Genomic DNA, 17,341 nt, shown 5'->3' with positions numbered 1-17,341 from the left:
AAATTTAGCCAACAGCTCCAAAAACTCAACTCCAACCATGCTCACCTGTTGTCTATAAATTTAGCCAACCTCTTATGGATGGCTAAATTTGTCGAACCTCTACATGTCTGTAAGAAAATCTGTAGGAAGATTGTACATCATTTATCACCATATTGAACTGATATATTCTATTTTAACAATTTAAAATATTAATAACATACTATTTTTAAATTATAGCCAACCACTATAGACAGTACCATTGAAGCAAAATGTCTTACAGGTTCATCAAATTTTACATAATGTCTTACAGGTCCAATTTAGCCAACGATTATAGCCAACGCCGTTGGAGATGCTCTAACGGTAACAAAATATCGATACAACAAATAAATCATAAAATAGTTTAATTCCTTTTATGGGACAAAAAGGATAAGGCTTTTCCTTCTGGGTTCCAAAATCAATTCAATCCGCATCACCACCCTCCATTTCTCTCCAGATGGGATCGACTCTTCTTCCCCAGGTTCTTACCCTTCATTCTCTTACACACATCTAATTCACGTTTAATTCCGTAATTACATGTTCAATTCAGTACAGAATATATAAAATTAAAGTTTTTTCTTGTTATTATTGGATTGTGAATTGCAGGCTTTATGTTTGATTTCAAGAAACCCTACACAATGTCTCCCCCAAAAACTAGGGTTTTGTACTTCTTCTGTCTCGTTTCGCGCTTCGTTTTCGAGTTCTGGTGTTTTGTTTAGCTCTCCCAAGTTGCGGAACCGGTCTTTGTTAGTTAGAGCTGAATCAGAAGGTACTGAAAGTGTGGCGGTTGCGGAGAATGAGGATGGTGAGGAGGAGGAGGCTGTTGTTGAACCCGAGCCTGAAATCGAGAAAAGGAAGCCTATTGTGAAGCTTGGTGATATAATGGGGGTATTTTACCTCACTCTGTTGCCTTAATTGTTTCATTTTTACGATATTCAATTCACTATCACTATCAAGTATGCCTAATATTGAATATTAGTAGAATTTGATTTTGAAATTGATTAGTCAAGTGCTTATGATGCCGTTGTTAATGCATTATGGATAATGGTAATTTATTAGTTGTTTGATTGATTAGATTTTGAACAAGCAAGCTATTGATGCGTCAGTGAGTGTGAGGCCTATTCCTGACCTAAGAAGCGGGGATATTGTGGAAATCAAATTGGTAATGTGTTTTTTACCCTTTTGATTTGAGGTCACTCTCGTCTGGTCCTTGTATTATTGGGTGTGTGAAGTTTGTGAGCTTGTATTTGGTTTACAGGAAGTTCCGGAAAATAGGAGAAGGCTGTCTATTTATAAAGGAATTGTGATCTCGAAGCAAAATGCTGGTATTCACACCACAATCAGGATTCGAAGAATTATTGCGGGGATTGGAGTGGAAATTGTGTTTCCTATGTAAGTGCTACATTTTTGTTGTTACTGGTTACTAATTTATGTCATTTTTATTATAGGGAGTAATTTGTTGATATGCTCTTGTATTTTTATTAGATAACATATAACATATGAATTATTATGTGCTGTCGAAGTTTGCTTTCTGTTATGTTAGATGTTTGGTCTAGCTTATAGATAAATCTCACTGAAAAAGTATTACTATAATCAAATTTCAGTAATCGAATGTGAACTGTTTTTTCCTTTCTGTTTGAGTAAGCAATTTGATGAATAATCGTAGTACAGATTGGAGAGATAAGAGTTGCTATCCTTGACCTGCTTATATTGCCCATATATCTACCAACAGATATTTTACCTATATTAGTCAGTCAGATAGTATTAATGTGCGACATATGTCCAACAATTACTTGTTATTATTTATTTATTTATAATACATATACACCATGCTTTTTGTGTGTTAATAAAGTATAACCACTGAAAGTTCACTTGACTATTATAATTCATACCTAAACCATCTATATCTTCAGGTTCTGGGGTGCTTCAGTTCTGTTTTTTCATAAAATTAAATTGCACTCATACCACATTCATTATTGATTAGAGTAGGCAAACACTAACATTCTAAGTTTAGAATGAGGTCTGTCATCTGTGATTGCCATTTACTGGCAGACTGTCATTATATTTAATTAAGACCGATTCTTGGGTGTTTTGGACTGGTGTACATTATATTATTCTCCTTTCTAGCATTTTATGATATTTAAAAGATATTAAGTAGCAGATTATTTAGTCTCTGTATATGGTTGCATTCATCATAGGGTGTGTAGGGACTTGTGACAGTTTGTATTCCTTAGTTGATTGCTTTTATAGTTAGTCTAGAAACGTACTGATCCCTAGTCAATCTTTCCTCTTAATCGGGTTTGCTAAATGTGAAGTTTCCTCCATCAATGGAAGATAAGTCAATAACTTCAAAATATGTTATACCTTCGTAAGCATGTTCTGCTGTGTGATCTTAATTTATACTTTACGTTCCAGAGGGCTTTAAATAAATTTATGTTTTCTTAATTATATCAAATGACTTTGGCGCATTCGTTAACTGGTATATTCTATTGATTTTACCTTTATTTTAACATTTTCAAACCAATTTGGATACATTTCATATATGTGGCTCCATGCCTGTATTACATGCTGCATTCAAATTGGTTTTCTCAAATATCAACTTTATGTGAACTGGCTGGCTTTTTAGAACTAAATTAGATAGAATTTGTAAGGTCTGCGATATTTTTCCAAAAATATGGAACACAGCAGACTTCATATCTGGATGTTATTGATGTGAACAATATTAGCATTTGTCATTTCTGTGTTATGTAGTTGCATAATACTATATCCTGGTGAAATTGAAGAAAGCAAAAGCTGCTTCTTAATTTAGGGATCTGATTAGTTTATTCATCTTTTTCCTCGTATTCTCACAGATATTCACCAAATGTCAAAGAGATCAAAGTAGTGAAGCACAGGAAAGTCAGAAGGGCTAGGTTGTACTATTTGAGAGACAAGCTTCCAAGACTTTCTACTTTCAAGTAGTGAAATACCTTCAGCGTAGGCTGAGTAGCGTTTTGTTGTATTTATATTGTACAAGACAGCTTTTTGATAATATTACTTGGCCGATCCAAAAATCAAACTTGTGTTGTAATATGGCTTTACTGCTTCTTAAGGTAAGAGTAGGAAATTGTTGATTCCTGATTTGGTCTTTCTAACGGTCCTCAAATATTCCCACAAGTCATTAATTGTGTGTACTGTGTATAACATGGATCATGTTAGAAATATTATTGTTGATATCATATTTTTGTTGTTGATATCTGTTATTGCACGCGGTGGATCATAGAAAAGTGCAGCTTGTTCATGAGGCATATTGTTGATTTCTGTTATTTTGTGATAGGAAGTGCAGCTTGTTCATAAAGCAGGTGGATAGTTGAATAGAATTCGTTCATGTAATATATGATGGAAAAATATATTTTATATTATTTTTAAAACTTTTTTCCTGAAAAAAAATATTTTTTAAATTTATATTCAGAAAAAATAATTAAAAATTATACACAAAAAATAAAATAACATCTCAAATTGTCAAATTAAACGGAAAAAGGAAATCAGACCAAGACGGAGAGAGTATGCGGCAGATATGGAAACCGGAAACATATGTTGTGAGGAAGTGCTGGTAGCCTGGTAGGCTGCCTGGTACTAACATGAAAATCGAAACTGAAACGGGTACTAACATGAAAATCGAAACTGAAACCGGTTAATTATCAAGTTGGTCACTGAAGTGGGCTTAATGTATCAAGTTGGTCACTTAACTCAAAACGGTATCAAGATGGTCACTAAAGTCTCCAAAAATATCAAACAGGTACCTTGAAATATGAGTCCAAGTAGTAAAAATATTATTTATAAAGTTTTACACATTATTTTTAAATGTTATCACAACCAACTAAAAATTTATGACTTCTAGTAATTAAAATAATATATTTATATTTTATCAAGTTTATTTATTATTTATATTTTATTATATAGTTTTTTTTGTTTTAATTAAAAATAAATAATAAATAAACTTGATAAAATATAAATATATTATCTTAAATATTAGAATTCATAACTTTTTACTTGGTTTTGATAACATACAAAAATAATGTGTGAAACTTTATTAATAATATTTTTACTGCTTAAACTTATATTTCAAAGGTTCTGTTTGATATTTATGGCCACTTCAGTGACCATCTTGATACCGTTTTGAGTTCAGTGACCAACTTGATACATCAAGCCCACTATGATCAGATAGATAATTAACCCAAACTGAAACAGAGAGTTTGTAATATATGTGGGTGACGTGTCATGAGTCCATTGGACAGAATACGTGTTTTTATGTTATCGAAGGTTCAGACCGCAACAAGGAGCACGCTAATCTGGAAAATGAAATTTATCATTATATAATTATAGTTGAAAATTTGGTAACTATAGGATTTTGTCTTTATCTAGAGGATAAAGGAAAGTTCTCGAACCCATGTTTATTTTAATCCTAAAATATAATAATAAGACTTAATTTTAAAATCAAAGAATACATTCTACTTATATTTTAATACATATGTATTATGTAATGGTAAATCATACTCCCTCCGTCCCCCTGAGTTGTATACATTGGGGGACGGGGACGCGGCACGGACTTTAATGCTCCTGTAAAGTGTAGCTGTGTAATTTATTTTTAAAATTTTCATTTTCTAAATTAAAGTTTGGATGTTATATTTTTATTCAGAAAAAGAAAATTTCAAAAATAAGTTATGGAACTATATTTTATAAGAGCATTGAAATGCGTGTCGAGCAGTTGAAAAGAAACGTATACAATTAAATGGGACAGAGGGAGTAGGAGGTTGTAACATGAACTAAATTCAAGCTAATTTTTTTCCTTGAATGAGCCAATATTTCAAATTGTGACATGATCGTGGGCAGAAAAAACATAACAATCTGAACTGAAACATCTTAGTTTCGTGATATGTATTTAGATACTATATATAATATTAATTAATAAATAAATTGTTGAAATTTATGAAATAATTTGGATGAATAATTTGCTATATTTTTTTGCTAAATATTGTAATTTAATTATAGGCAAGAATTTCCAGCAAGTTTCGCAGGCATCTCTGGTAACTTCGCGATGTATCCTATCTTCTGAAACACCAGCCCCACCCGGCTCCTATTATCCTATATATAAATACATACATACACACCAACAAACAATACATACAATACACGCAAGATATTTCTATCAATTTCAAACCAACTACTCATCATCTATAAACGAAGGAAATCATAATCACGAGCTTTCTATATTTTGACTATGGACGCGTTTGGATCGTTTTTCGAATCGCAATCATCATCTCGTAACAGTTGGAGTTACGATTCTCTCAAGAATTTCCGTCAAATCTCTCCCACCGTTCAAAATCATCTCAAACAGGTTAAATCTCTCTCTCTCTCTCCCCCTCTCCTTGCTTAATGAATTAGATTAATTTGTCTGGCACCCTGTTTATGACTTTATGTGTAATATTACAGATTTGCTTGTTGATATTTTGTCAATTTTATATATAATTAATCTAGGTTTTGTGATTTATAATGATCGTAGCCGTTCTATATGGATTTATATTTGTGCGTCCGCTCATTTTCGGTTAAGATCTGAGATGGTGCTGATTAAGGTATTAGATTTGATACTTGTGTTTGATAAAGATGGGTTGTTGAAATTATGTGACTTTGGGTTCAAAACTGCCTTGACCTGCACAATAACGGGGGTGTATTCGATTGAGATTTTAATGCATTGTTTTTAGTCTATGGATTTTAATGGATTGTATGGGATTTTGATTTTTTGCGGATTCTTGATGAAATGTCGCAGAGTTGATAGGATTTAGGTACAATGCTTCAAAATCTCATTGAATTTGGTGGGATTTCAAAAAACTTAAAATACACTGAAGAATGCCACAAAATCCATCATTTTATGAAATGAAAAAAATCCATCAGTATTTGCATACCATCAGATTTTAATGGATTTTAAACAATCCCAATTGAATACCATCGGATTTTAAAGCATAATTTAAAATCTCAATTGAATACCACTAGATTTTGTAGCATAATTTAAAATCCCAATTGAATACCTCAAGATTTTAATGGATTTCAAACAATCCCAATCGAATACACTCGGATTTCATGAATGTAAAAAAATGCTTTAAAATCTTAATCCAATACACCCCTCTAAGTTTAGGTCTGGTGTTGAATAATTAATTTGTGTGGTAGATTATTGAACTAGCTGTTTCGGTTTGATGAGGTTCACTGGCTGTAATCCGCAACCTTTCAGGAGGGAAATTCGATTTTCCCCAATTTTTATATATTACCTGTGAAGAAATGGTTTATTTCTTGATCTTAAATTCTTAATGACTTGCATAAGTCTTGATCTTAATAGATAATATACTGTTAAGCTGAAGGATAGTTACCATTTTGCTTGTATACTTTTCAATCATTTTTGTTTTTAATCTTGTTATATGCTTGGTTAATGTGAAATAGAGTTTTGTTTTTGCCTCATGATTGTGATTCTTATGTTGTGGCTTTACTGTCTCAGGTTTATCTTTCACTATGTTGTGCTCTGATTGCATCAGCAGCTGGGGCTTATCTCCACGTTCTTTGGAATATTGGAGGTCTTCTTACAACAGTTGGATGCATGGCCGCCATGGTTTGGTTGCTTTCAACACCTCCTCATGAAGAGGTAATTTATTTTTCCTTATCACTTGTTTGTTTTCTAGGATAGTAGAGAATTTTTCACAGAGATTGACCTTTGTTGTTTATGATGTGCAGCAAAAGAGGGTTTCGCTTCTGATGGCAGCTGGATTACTTGAAGGGGCCTCTATTGGTCCACTGATTGACCTGGCTATTGACTTTGATCCCAGGTAAGATTTCAGGATAATTGTTAAATTGGGAATTTCCCAGTGTGATATATATGTGTGTGTGCGTGTGTGTATTGTATACTCTATTGCTCTGCAGTGTGATTTTGCACTTGTTGATAATTTATTTTATATTGCAGCATCCTTGTTGGTGCATTTGTCGGAACTGCTGTGGCTTTTGCTTGTTTCTCGGCTGCAGCCATGTTAGCTAGGCGCCGAGAATACCTCTACTTAGGTGGCCTGCTTTCTTCTGGTGTATCCATCCTTTTCTGGTTGCATTTTGCATCATCCATTTTTGGAGGATCCCTGGCAATGTTTAAATTTGAGGTATGTTCAGAATGTATTTTAGGCCTCTTGTTATATATAGTTATATACTCTGGAAACTTTTTTATTGTCAACTCTTCTCTCCAAACAAAAGTATAATTATTACTAGTATGAGTCATCTGGCAACTCAGCAAATGGCAAGTAAAATAGAAACCGAGTACTTGGCAAATTAGCCATCTTGCAAGTTCTGTTGCTTTTAAAAATGAGTCTTTTTATGATAAGCTTCTAGGAACACAAATTAAATAAATGTTTGCAGAGAGAGGACTGAAACTGATTTTATTTTTTGTTCGATTTGCTTTGGCAGTTGTACTTTGGTCTGCTTATCTTTGTGGGCTACATGGTAGTTGATACCCAGGATATAATAGAGAAGGCTCATTTTGGAGATTTGGACTATGTGAAGCACGCACTAACTCTATTTACTGATTTTGTTGCTGTCTTTGTTCGCATCCTTATTATCATGGTGAGTTTTGTGCAGTTCAATTGTTCCGCATGATAAGTTTTGTGCAGTTCAATTGTTCCCCTCGGCCATAGTACATGTATTTTGTTCATCTTAGCTTGTTCATGTCATTGTCTGACGTTCTGTTTGTCTCTTCAATTCTGTTGCAGTTGAGGAATGCATCTGACAAAGAAGAGAAGAAGAAGAAGAGAAGAAACTGATATGGCTGTTGTAGCTCAAAGCTTTTGTAATGGCAGTGATATGTTCTCTTGATGTTCATACGTCTCCCCCTCTTCTTTTCCTGTTTTTGTTCTTTTAACAGAAAACAATTACTGTTGCTGCATTATATAATGTAGTGTGGCAGTTTGTTAATCCACAATCGTATTAGTCTGTAACTTTCAAAACAGAAAAACAAGCACTGTTGCTGCTGTGTAATGTAGTGTGGCAATTTGTTACATCTATACTGGTGTTAATCTGTAACTTCGAAAAACTTTCTGTTTTGTTTATGTATCAAAATTAGGTCTATCAGAAAGGGAAGTTTGATTTTTAATATTTAAATTAGTGAACCTCTAGGAAAGAAAATTATTCAAACGATTTGAAAACGGAATTTTGTTACTTAGCTTTTTTGTGTTTAGAAATTGGGAATTGGTTGAATTCTCATTTACTGTGGATTTGAATCTTCCTTCCCTGAAAATGAGGTCTCTCAGGTTAAAAAAAATTTGATTTTTATATTTAAATTAGAAAATGAGGTCTCTCACGTTAAAGAAGTTTGATTTTTATATTTAAATAGTAAAATTCTAGGAAAAAATTTAATTGTAAGCCTATTTTAAAATATAATTGATTATTTTTCCCAATTTTTTGTTTTTAATAATAATTTATTTAAATAATTTAAAAATAAAAAATTATAAAATTATATTTTATATATATAAGTAATATAAAAGAATAGTAAAGAAATGAGATGGATTATTTAATTATAAAAGATAACTATTTATCAAATTATATTCTGCTCAGAACTAGGGGTGATCGCGGTCCGGTTTGGTTCGGGTTGGAGGTAGAACCAGAACCAAACCATATATTAGCGGTTTTTTATAATCTCAAACCAACCCGCGACCCGCAAACCAATTAACCCGGATCAAGCGGTGCGGTTTTTAATGGTTCGGTTAAGCGGATTGATCGGTTTATGACTAAGGCTTATAATCAGAAATGAGAATTCATGAATAATACTAGAAAATAGAGGATCATTTTGTCTCAATTTACATAATTTCACATAGTTAAATTAAAATACAAATTTTAGTCTAATAAAATGCATAAAGTTGAACCGAAGTCGTGGATTACCGAATTGATATGACTTGTAGTTGGTATTGATAAGGTAATCAACTAAACAACCTAGCAAGTATAAACTAAAAAATTAATATATTTATGTAAAACTAATATTTTGTATATATATAATATTAAATATTTATATTATATATATACACATGCGGTTCGGTTTTATAACAGGTTGGTTTAATATAAAACCGAAACCAACCCACAAACCACGGTTTTTTAAATTAGTCGAACCGAAACCGTAAACCTCATTTCGGTTTGGATCGGATTAATATCAGATTGGTTTATGCGGATTTTGCGGTTTAAACCAGACCGTGATCACCCCTACTCAGAACTGCAGTCTCAGAACTAAAATCGACGCGGCGAGGAAACTCCAATTTCGTTCCCATACTTCCCGCTTTCCGATTCGCGATTCCTAAGACAGAAATCACGACATGTATTCCCCACTATTTTCAAGTTTTCCAGGTGATTTCGACCTTTTATAGTCATTCTAACACCAACGTGTTTGTTTATATGTTGTGTTGCCAGTGTAAACACATTGTAGACATCAGTTTCAAAATTCTATAATTGATCACTGAAAAAAGTTGATTGTAGGTATAATTTGGTTCCTAGAAAATCATTATATTTAATTTGCCCAAATTACTTGTGCAATTCAGCTCCCAGATTTTCTACTGGATAGAATGTTGAAACTTAAAGTTCAACATACTCTGATTCAACCATTGCTAGGTATATATTGACAACCTCTAATGTAATGATTTCCTTTCGAAATGACTATTAGCCTATATTGATTTACGATTAGCTAATTCATTCAGTTTCTGCAGGAGCATTTTCCAGTTGAAGATATATGCTGTACTACATAAGAGAAACTGAATGGAGAAACTTATAGAATTTGGAAGGAGAGCAATGTTTTATGCTAGAGTCCTTTCCGGATATGAAGAGCGTCGAATCAGATCTTACAGACTCCAGATACAGCAGCATCTCGCCAAGGTCTATATTCTCCCTTAAACACTCACTTTACCTCAGTTTGTGTGTTGCATACTTGTATTCCTCTTGGCGAGGAAAAACAAATTAGAGAATGATTAAGTTAGAGGATGATACATTTGCAGTAAATTAAGACAACGGAAAGAGACATATATGCTGAACTTTAATTTGTTAACTTGCGGGAGTTAGGTTACTACACGAGTACACGTAAAAGATCCATTTGGTTAGAAATTTGTTAAATTGCAGTAATTCTTCTTCGAATATAAATATTTCGAAATTCATTCCAGTTTCAATTGAAATATCAAGTTCTAATATATGTATGGAAAAATATGACACTCCCTCCGTCCCTCTGGGATGTATACATTTGGATTGTGCACGGAGACTAAGAAAAGTGTATAAAATAGTGTAAAGTAATAAGAAAGAGAAAGAAAAGTAGGTAAAGTGGTGGGACCCATGAATATTTAATTGATAGATTTGAAAAAATAGATGGAAGTAGTGGGTGGGTGGGATTTTTATATTATAAAAATTTACTATTTTGGGAAAGTTTTGAAATGTATAGAATTGAATGGGACATCCCGAAAAGGAAAATGTATAGAAATCAGAGGGACAGAGGGAGTAGATAGTTTTTGTTGTCTTATCATTGCATAAATACCTACAACATGGACTTTTTCAGCTATCTCCTCCTTCAGGCTTCAGAGCGTGGTTTTTAAAATTTTTGCCTTTTGTATTTGGTGCAAGGCGGAAGAAAGTAAGTTAGCCTTAAAAAAGATCCCTGAGCAGGTTATATTATCAGAGGTGCGGCGTATGGTAGAAGAGATGCAATCCTTGAATAAGAAGCTGGAAGAAACAGTGAGTTTCACTTGCTTCTTATATTATCTGTTACTGTGTGTAACTATTCATAGTTGAATTTGGCAAAAGTATCCAAATAGCAACACCGGTCTTGTGGTGGTTCTTCAGGAGCTTTGCCATTTAATGTCCCTTCAACATAATTAACTAACAAATTAAAACTTCTCCGACAATCTTTAAGCTTTGGCTTTCTTTTATCATATACATTATATTTTTTCTCTTTATTTTTACTGTACTGCACACTATGGTGATACTAGAAAAGAAGCAGCCCTTTTGGCTAAATGTGAAATCTGATATAACTGACACATTATCTCTAATCATTCGGGTAATAGGGTTGGTGAATTATGTGTGCCAATGCAAGATTTCTAATTAAATAGTAGATGGGGTTAAAGCAACTTAACAATGACTCCTATGTTTGGCTGTGTCAGTTTCTAAAAGTTGATGTTGAAGTCATAAAAATTGTTTAACAGCGCTTTCCCACCATGATCATAAACAAATAAGAGGAGACTAAATTGTAAATTTGAAGAACTTAAAGAGGAGGATACTTTTGGGGTTTATCTTGAAGGAATCCAGTACAATAGGATGTGTTTGATCTTTTTACTGATATTTCTGAAGATCTTTCATATTTCTCTCGTTTATGGAGCTTCCCCTCTCACTTTCATAATTACACTATGTATTTGAAAGTTCTACTACAGCACCTACAATTTATTCACTTCTGTATAAACTATTCCTCTTTTAATTGACACCTTGTCTTTATCACCAACTTTAAACTATTTGTTATTCTATTGATCTAACAAACCTGTTTCTAATAGCTGGCTATGTTCAGTTCTCTACATTGGTCACGGTAATGTCGTTCTTGAATTGCATGATGACTGCTAACTAAAAGAATGAATGTTCTTGTGGTAGACGTTTAGATGTCTAGTCCCTTTTAGAGAAATAAGAGGAACTTGTGGGGAGTTTGTACTTTGTAGAAAACTGGTGCTATTTCCATGTTGGTGGGACCAAAAATTGGTGATGGTTCTGTTTATACTTTTTTTTGTGTCATGAGGTATGGCCGTATGGCACAACAGAATGTCAACAAAGGTTTGGAAGATACTAGTATGCAAAAATTTCCTTTTTGTCTATTAATTATCTGTTAAGTGAAGCTTTTACATTTAATCTCTTCATAATTTCTTTCACTTCCAAGCTCTCCTAGACTTAAATTTCTAGCCCATCTATTCTTACTCATTCTACTCGCATACTTATTTTTTTCTTTCTAGAACTATTCAATCCACTCATTTTGTAGGCAGACTGGCATTTTCATTACAGGGGTTATCTTCCCTTGATAATTGTATTTAGTGATATTCCAAATGAACCAAGACAGAGGGGGTATTTCTTTTGTTGCCTCAATATCCTTTGCTCTGTCTCCAGGATTTTTGTCTCTTTTGAGACTTCAAGATTTAGCATTTAAAATCTATGTTACCCGGACTCGGCTAAAAGTGTCCAACATGGATACGTGTCTGAGTGTCGGACTCGGCAATAATTTGAGAATTTTACATGTTTTTGGCCTAAAGTAAGTGTTGGAGTGTCCATACCCATGTCCGAGTGTCGAGTATCCGACACGGGTTCTCGAGACAAAATTTCAGTCCGGGTAACATGGTTTAAAATACACTTGGCTCTGTCTGCAGGAAAATGCCATTGATGATTATTTTAGCCCACTCGATAAGGAAGCTGAGATGATAGTGAAAACGCAACTCGAGGGTGAGGAGAAGCCAATCAAAGAGATGGTGAAGACAGTGCAAAGACATGCTATGATTGAGAAAGAAGAAGCAGAGAAATTTGCTAATGTTCGATGTGCCAATGCAACGCAAAATATATAAAACTACAGTGTAAGAGTTTTAAAATGTGGGTAAAAGCCCTTCTTCGGAAGAGTACTTTTAATTTGATAAAGTTTAATGATAAATAATAAAGAGGCTAGTTATCATCCGTTTTCAGGTAATGACTGAAGATAAATCAGTGATTGCACATTTTAATAAATGGGACTTTAATAATAGAAGGGGTTAAATGTCACATGTGGTGTCACCTTATGCGTAGGAAAAATTGGTCTGTGCATATTGTGATGCCACTATCTCCCCACCTTGTTTAGTGGACTGGATCATATTTGCTACTCTTAAAGTACACAATTTGTCATAAAATCTTAATAATGATTCTTTAGATTATAATCTGGTTAATATGAATTAAAATAATAATATTCGAACAGGATAAGTTTCTCTTTAATTTATGCTGATTTACTGGACTACGTCCGATATAAACAAATAATTATCCAAGGAGACATGTATGCTACTAATATATAATTGGCATTGTTTTTATTGGTACAGAGATTAGGTCTGTCTTCCCCTAACAATTAACAGAGACATTTTATTACTTTAATACCGTGATTTACTTTATTTAATCACAAAGTTCCAATCAGATGCGTGCCAGCACATGAATCTAGTGATGCACCCTACATGTACTCAACTTCGGAGCCGTACAACTACAAGTGCGCTTGGAATTTGGAGCACTGTTGTCATTATGCAATCTCTATTTGGTAGTGCTGTTACAAATTGCTGTTGCTTTGAGTAAAAATACTGTTAAAAAAAATGTTGTTTGTAAAAGCTGAGACTGTTTGATTAACTTGATTTCAAATGTGTTGTTCGAGTAAAAGCTGAAAACAAACTGTTTGGTAAATTTTTTGTTAAAATGCTGTTTAGAGTTATAGTATAAATAAAATAATCTCTTATTCATTATTTCATAGACAGCTACTGTTAAACAACAAATATAATTGTGTAAAATTAGAAAATAAAAAAATAATTAAATCATCTTTACATCATAGCTATTTGATTGTGGATAATGTTCATCTCGACTGAATCCTGGAGCCTGTAGGATGGCTTGATCTTATCTTAATAAAAAGGTAAGTCATTGCTATTTACCATAATACGTTATTATGATAAAGTATTTTTTACGTGTGTGTACTGCAAGTTTTCTTCAATTCAAAGAGTTACAGATGCAAAGTTTTGTTTAAAATTTAATTTCATTATTTTATTTTATGTATGAGCTCTTTTAGAAAAATATGTTATTAATATATGTATAATTTGTAATAATAAATATATATAATTTGTAATTATATATTTGCAAAATTATATAAATTTTGTAAAATATTTTCAACAGAAACGCATCATTTATATTTTATATTCAACTATAAATATAAATAAAATTATATAATTTATATTTACCAAAATATACTACTTAAACTTGTTTTTTATAAACTGGTATAATTTTCTTCTTCGTTTAATGTATATTACTCACCATATTTAATTTTTACCCTTATATTATAATTTATTTTTTTAAACAACAATTTTATTAAAACCAAAAATATAACCTTAAAATTTTAAACAACCAAATTTATTTTAATAATTCATTTTGAGGCTTGCTTTTAAATTTATTAAAAAAATTCCACTTACCAATAATCCAAGTTATAATTAAAAAAAATATTTTATACATATTGTATTGTTTTGTTGTTTTGTTTAAAGTGTAACAACCAAGGTATAGTTATAAAAAAAATTGCATGTGCGAGGGTTCGATGGCAAGACCAGTAACAGCTGGGCGCAACAGCCACTTTTGTGAAAAGCAGGTATACCAGCTTTCTGTAAAAGCATCTTTTAAACAAAAAGCAAGGCTGTTGTGGTTGCCAACTGCAACCCCAAACAGACACGCAGACTATTTTCCCGAAGATAAATGTTACTCCCTCTGTTTCTATTTACTTTTCCCGTTTGAAATATCGGGATTGTTCATAACCTGAGACAAATTACTAATTTACGCTTAATCTATAAGACTAAATATAGACATGAGTGGATGCCATTTTTATGGCTTTGTTTACCATTTTTGTAGATCATTATATTTAATATATTTAATTACATTTTAAACTTTGTTTTTATTCCTCACATAGATTTTAATTTTCATGTGTCTAACCAAAGGATTATCCTTTGGTTAGAAATTAATTAATATTTTTATATTATTTTATTTTCTATCTATTTTTGTTATATATAATCTTTTGTTTATATATATATGCGTGATTCTCTTGTATATTGATTTATGTTTTGTTTGATTTGTTTTTTTCAGGATACTTTGGAAGCGAGCTGTTTTACGGGACTTATGGGTTTTTCATTTCTAATTCATTTAAGCTTTATTGTCTAAGCGTCCGGAGTTATGCTTGCATGACTTTCGGTTAGATGATAAACTTTCTTGAAAGAAAGGAATCCCGGATGCGGTTTATTGTATTTCTATACAATTCATCTACGAATGTAGACCTTACAAAAAAAAAAAAAAATATAGACATGAGTGATCTTATTGGATTCGTATTCATGAGTACCTTAATAGGGGAAGTTTTTATATTTAATACTAATACGAAATTAAAGATGTTAACGATCAGAAGTGCTTGTTAGCAAACGTGATAAAGGCAAATAAGAAAAGTATTAAGAGACGGAGGGAATGCTGAGTTTTATTTATTGACGCAGGGGATTATTATATTCACATGTTTTTCATACTTGAACTTAAATTTTTCTCAAGATTGTACATTATTAATATTTAATTTGAAGACGGTTCAATTTTAGTTATGTACATAATTTTAAAATAAAAAATATATGAAGTAAAATTGACTTTGAGAATATGATTTTGTATTAAAAGTTGAAATTGACAACTAATTTGAAACAATTTTTTTTATTGAAAATGAACATGAAAATTTAAAACAAATTTTTTTTATTGAAAATGAACATGTAAATTAAAACGGGAGGAATAATATATAAATGATTATTTTAAACAAACATGTTCGAAAATGTGGGGATATCACGGAGACAGACGATCAGAGGTATACTGTATGATTTATGTCGATATTCCTACAAACAACTTAGCTCCATTATAAATCAGTGCGATTTACTTGCCACATTTAGTGGTTAGTAAAGTCGACATAAATACAAATCAAGCCAAGCTCATCTACTCTGGTACAATATTTCTCATAAAATATTGGATGAGTCACTGAGAAAATGTTGTAATCTGGTGCTTAGCCGTCCAGTTTGAAAAAGTTTAGAATATCTACTTCTTTATTGTTGCATTCTATTATCCTTTACGATATTTATTTCTGACCTGGATAATAGTTGGAACATGTCACGGGTAAATGTAATTACTGAAAAAAAAACCTCATCAAGATGACAATCTAACGGACCAATCATTCACGATGAGGTTCAAATTTCCAGTTTTTGGACACCTCGCAGCTTTAATTATTTATATTATAATTAAAATATTTTATATTTAACTCTTTTCCTAAAATTTTATTTTCAGTCATATTAATTTGTTATTAAATGAAAATTATACATATTTGTATAGATGAAGTCCTCCATAATAAATTTCTGAATCGGAGACTAGTTCAGATTAAAATTCTGGTAGTTAAAAAAGTTAATAAATATTTTTTGTTTTTAGTGATACTTGATTTTTCAAAATAATATAATTTTTATTTGAGTCTCATCTCTAAATCTCGAATTATTAATTAAAAATTATTATTTTAATTATAAGCCCCAGCCATTTCATTTTTGGCCGGATGAGTTCCCCTTTCCATTTGCATATAGTTTACCGTTTTTTTTTTTTTTTTTTGACAAATATGGCTTATAGCCTTACAAATGAGTATCTGTTCTAAGATATTCTCGAGATGAGTCGGGGACCGTTTTTAATTTTCACATCTTTTAAGATATGATACGATTGATTAGATCACTAGGTAATAAGATCGAAGTTAAAACAATGAATGTCGTTATACTTGTATAACCGCGTTAAAACCAAATTTAGCATATTACAGTACAAGTAGTTGGGTATTAATTATTTTCTCCATTTCGACCAATTATTTATGTATAGGTTAAAAATATATATATATAGAATATTGAGAAAAAAAATAATGAGATTTATTAATTTTTAAAGTATAAAAAGGAGATAGCTGAAGCGAAATTAATGTCAAAAAGCATAAATCATAAATCATTTAAATTTTGTAACAGAATACTGCTCCAACGTATACCGATAGCATGGTAATTATCTTGAGTGCATAGGGTAAAGTTCCTAACATGGTCACTCACCACGTTATTTAAAAGAGCAATGCTAGAGACCCCAAATTTTTTCCCCAAAATTTGTTACCAAATGACGTGGATAACAAGTGGCGAAATTTGATTGGGTGATTGATGAATCTGCAGGGGGGCCTCATTATTATGGGAATGAATGCAACCAATGAAATTTCGCCACATCATTTGGGAAAAAATTTTGGGATAAATATTTGGGGTCCGTAGCATTTTTCTATTTAAAAACCAACTACTAATTCAAGGATTAGTGCATAACACATCATGTGGGCCCCAAGGACAGTGCTCTGATTGGGCCACAATTGCCACATCACTAGTTAGGGATGTGCCTTTTACAACCAATACCAGCTTCCCATGTTATACTAGAACAAGCTTTGAAAAGAAAACATGACTAACATATATATAAAAACACAGTGGATAAATATATTTATCAACATCAA

At 32.0% G+C, this 17,341-nt stretch overlaps 3 protein-coding genes across 5 annotated transcripts; all 3 read left to right on the top strand.

Annotated features, from left to right (window-relative positions):
- Positions 1-337: 337 nt before the first annotated feature.
- LOC108206037 (large ribosomal subunit protein bL19cz-like) lies at positions 338-3,250 on the top strand. The gene is made up of 5 exons (XM_017376204.2): positions 338-496; positions 622-903; positions 1,091-1,177; positions 1,274-1,407; positions 2,868-3,250. Exons 1-5 carry the CDS (start codon positions 473-475, stop codon positions 2,974-2,976), a joined length of 636 nt encoding a protein of 211 aa, XP_017231693.1. The 5' UTR covers positions 338-472; the 3' UTR covers positions 2,977-3,250.
- A 1,794-nt stretch (positions 3,251-5,044) lies between these two features.
- LOC108192425 (bax inhibitor 1) lies at positions 5,045-8,081 on the top strand. Its single transcript, XM_064088389.1, has 6 exons — positions 5,045-5,392; positions 6,542-6,685; positions 6,775-6,866; positions 7,001-7,187; positions 7,489-7,644; positions 7,791-8,081. Exons 1-6 carry the CDS (start codon positions 5,276-5,278, stop codon positions 7,839-7,841), a joined length of 747 nt encoding a protein of 248 aa, XP_063944459.1. The 5' UTR covers positions 5,045-5,275; the 3' UTR covers positions 7,842-8,081.
- A 1,168-nt stretch (positions 8,082-9,249) lies between these two features.
- On the top strand, positions 9,250-12,738 carry LOC108206872 (uncharacterized). Of its 3 annotated transcripts, XM_064088387.1 has the most exons (5): positions 9,251-9,411; positions 9,603-9,672; positions 9,768-9,933; positions 10,666-10,776; positions 12,441-12,738. In XM_064088387.1, exons 3-5 carry the CDS (start codon positions 9,817-9,819, stop codon positions 12,630-12,632), a joined length of 420 nt encoding a protein of 139 aa, XP_063944457.1. In that variant the 5' UTR covers positions 9,251-9,411; positions 9,603-9,672; positions 9,768-9,816; the 3' UTR covers positions 12,633-12,738. The 3 variants fall into 3 exon arrangements, with proteins under 3 accessions (XP_063944458.1, XP_017232788.2, XP_063944457.1); XM_064088388.1 differs by lacking the exon at positions 9,603-9,672 and having other exon boundaries at positions 9,250-9,411; XM_017377299.2 differs by having other exon boundaries at positions 9,250-9,672.
- Positions 12,739-17,341: the final 4,603 nt, after the last annotated feature.

The sequence above is a fragment of the Daucus carota genome, chromosome 2, assembly GCF_001625215.2.
Source record: "Daucus carota subsp. sativus chromosome 2, DH1 v3.0, whole genome shotgun sequence".
Classification (NCBI taxonomy): Eukaryota; Viridiplantae; Streptophyta; class Magnoliopsida; order Apiales; family Apiaceae; genus Daucus; species Daucus carota.
The sequence above is the reverse complement of the archived record's forward strand: the minus strand, read 5'-3'. Positions and strand labels throughout refer to the sequence as shown.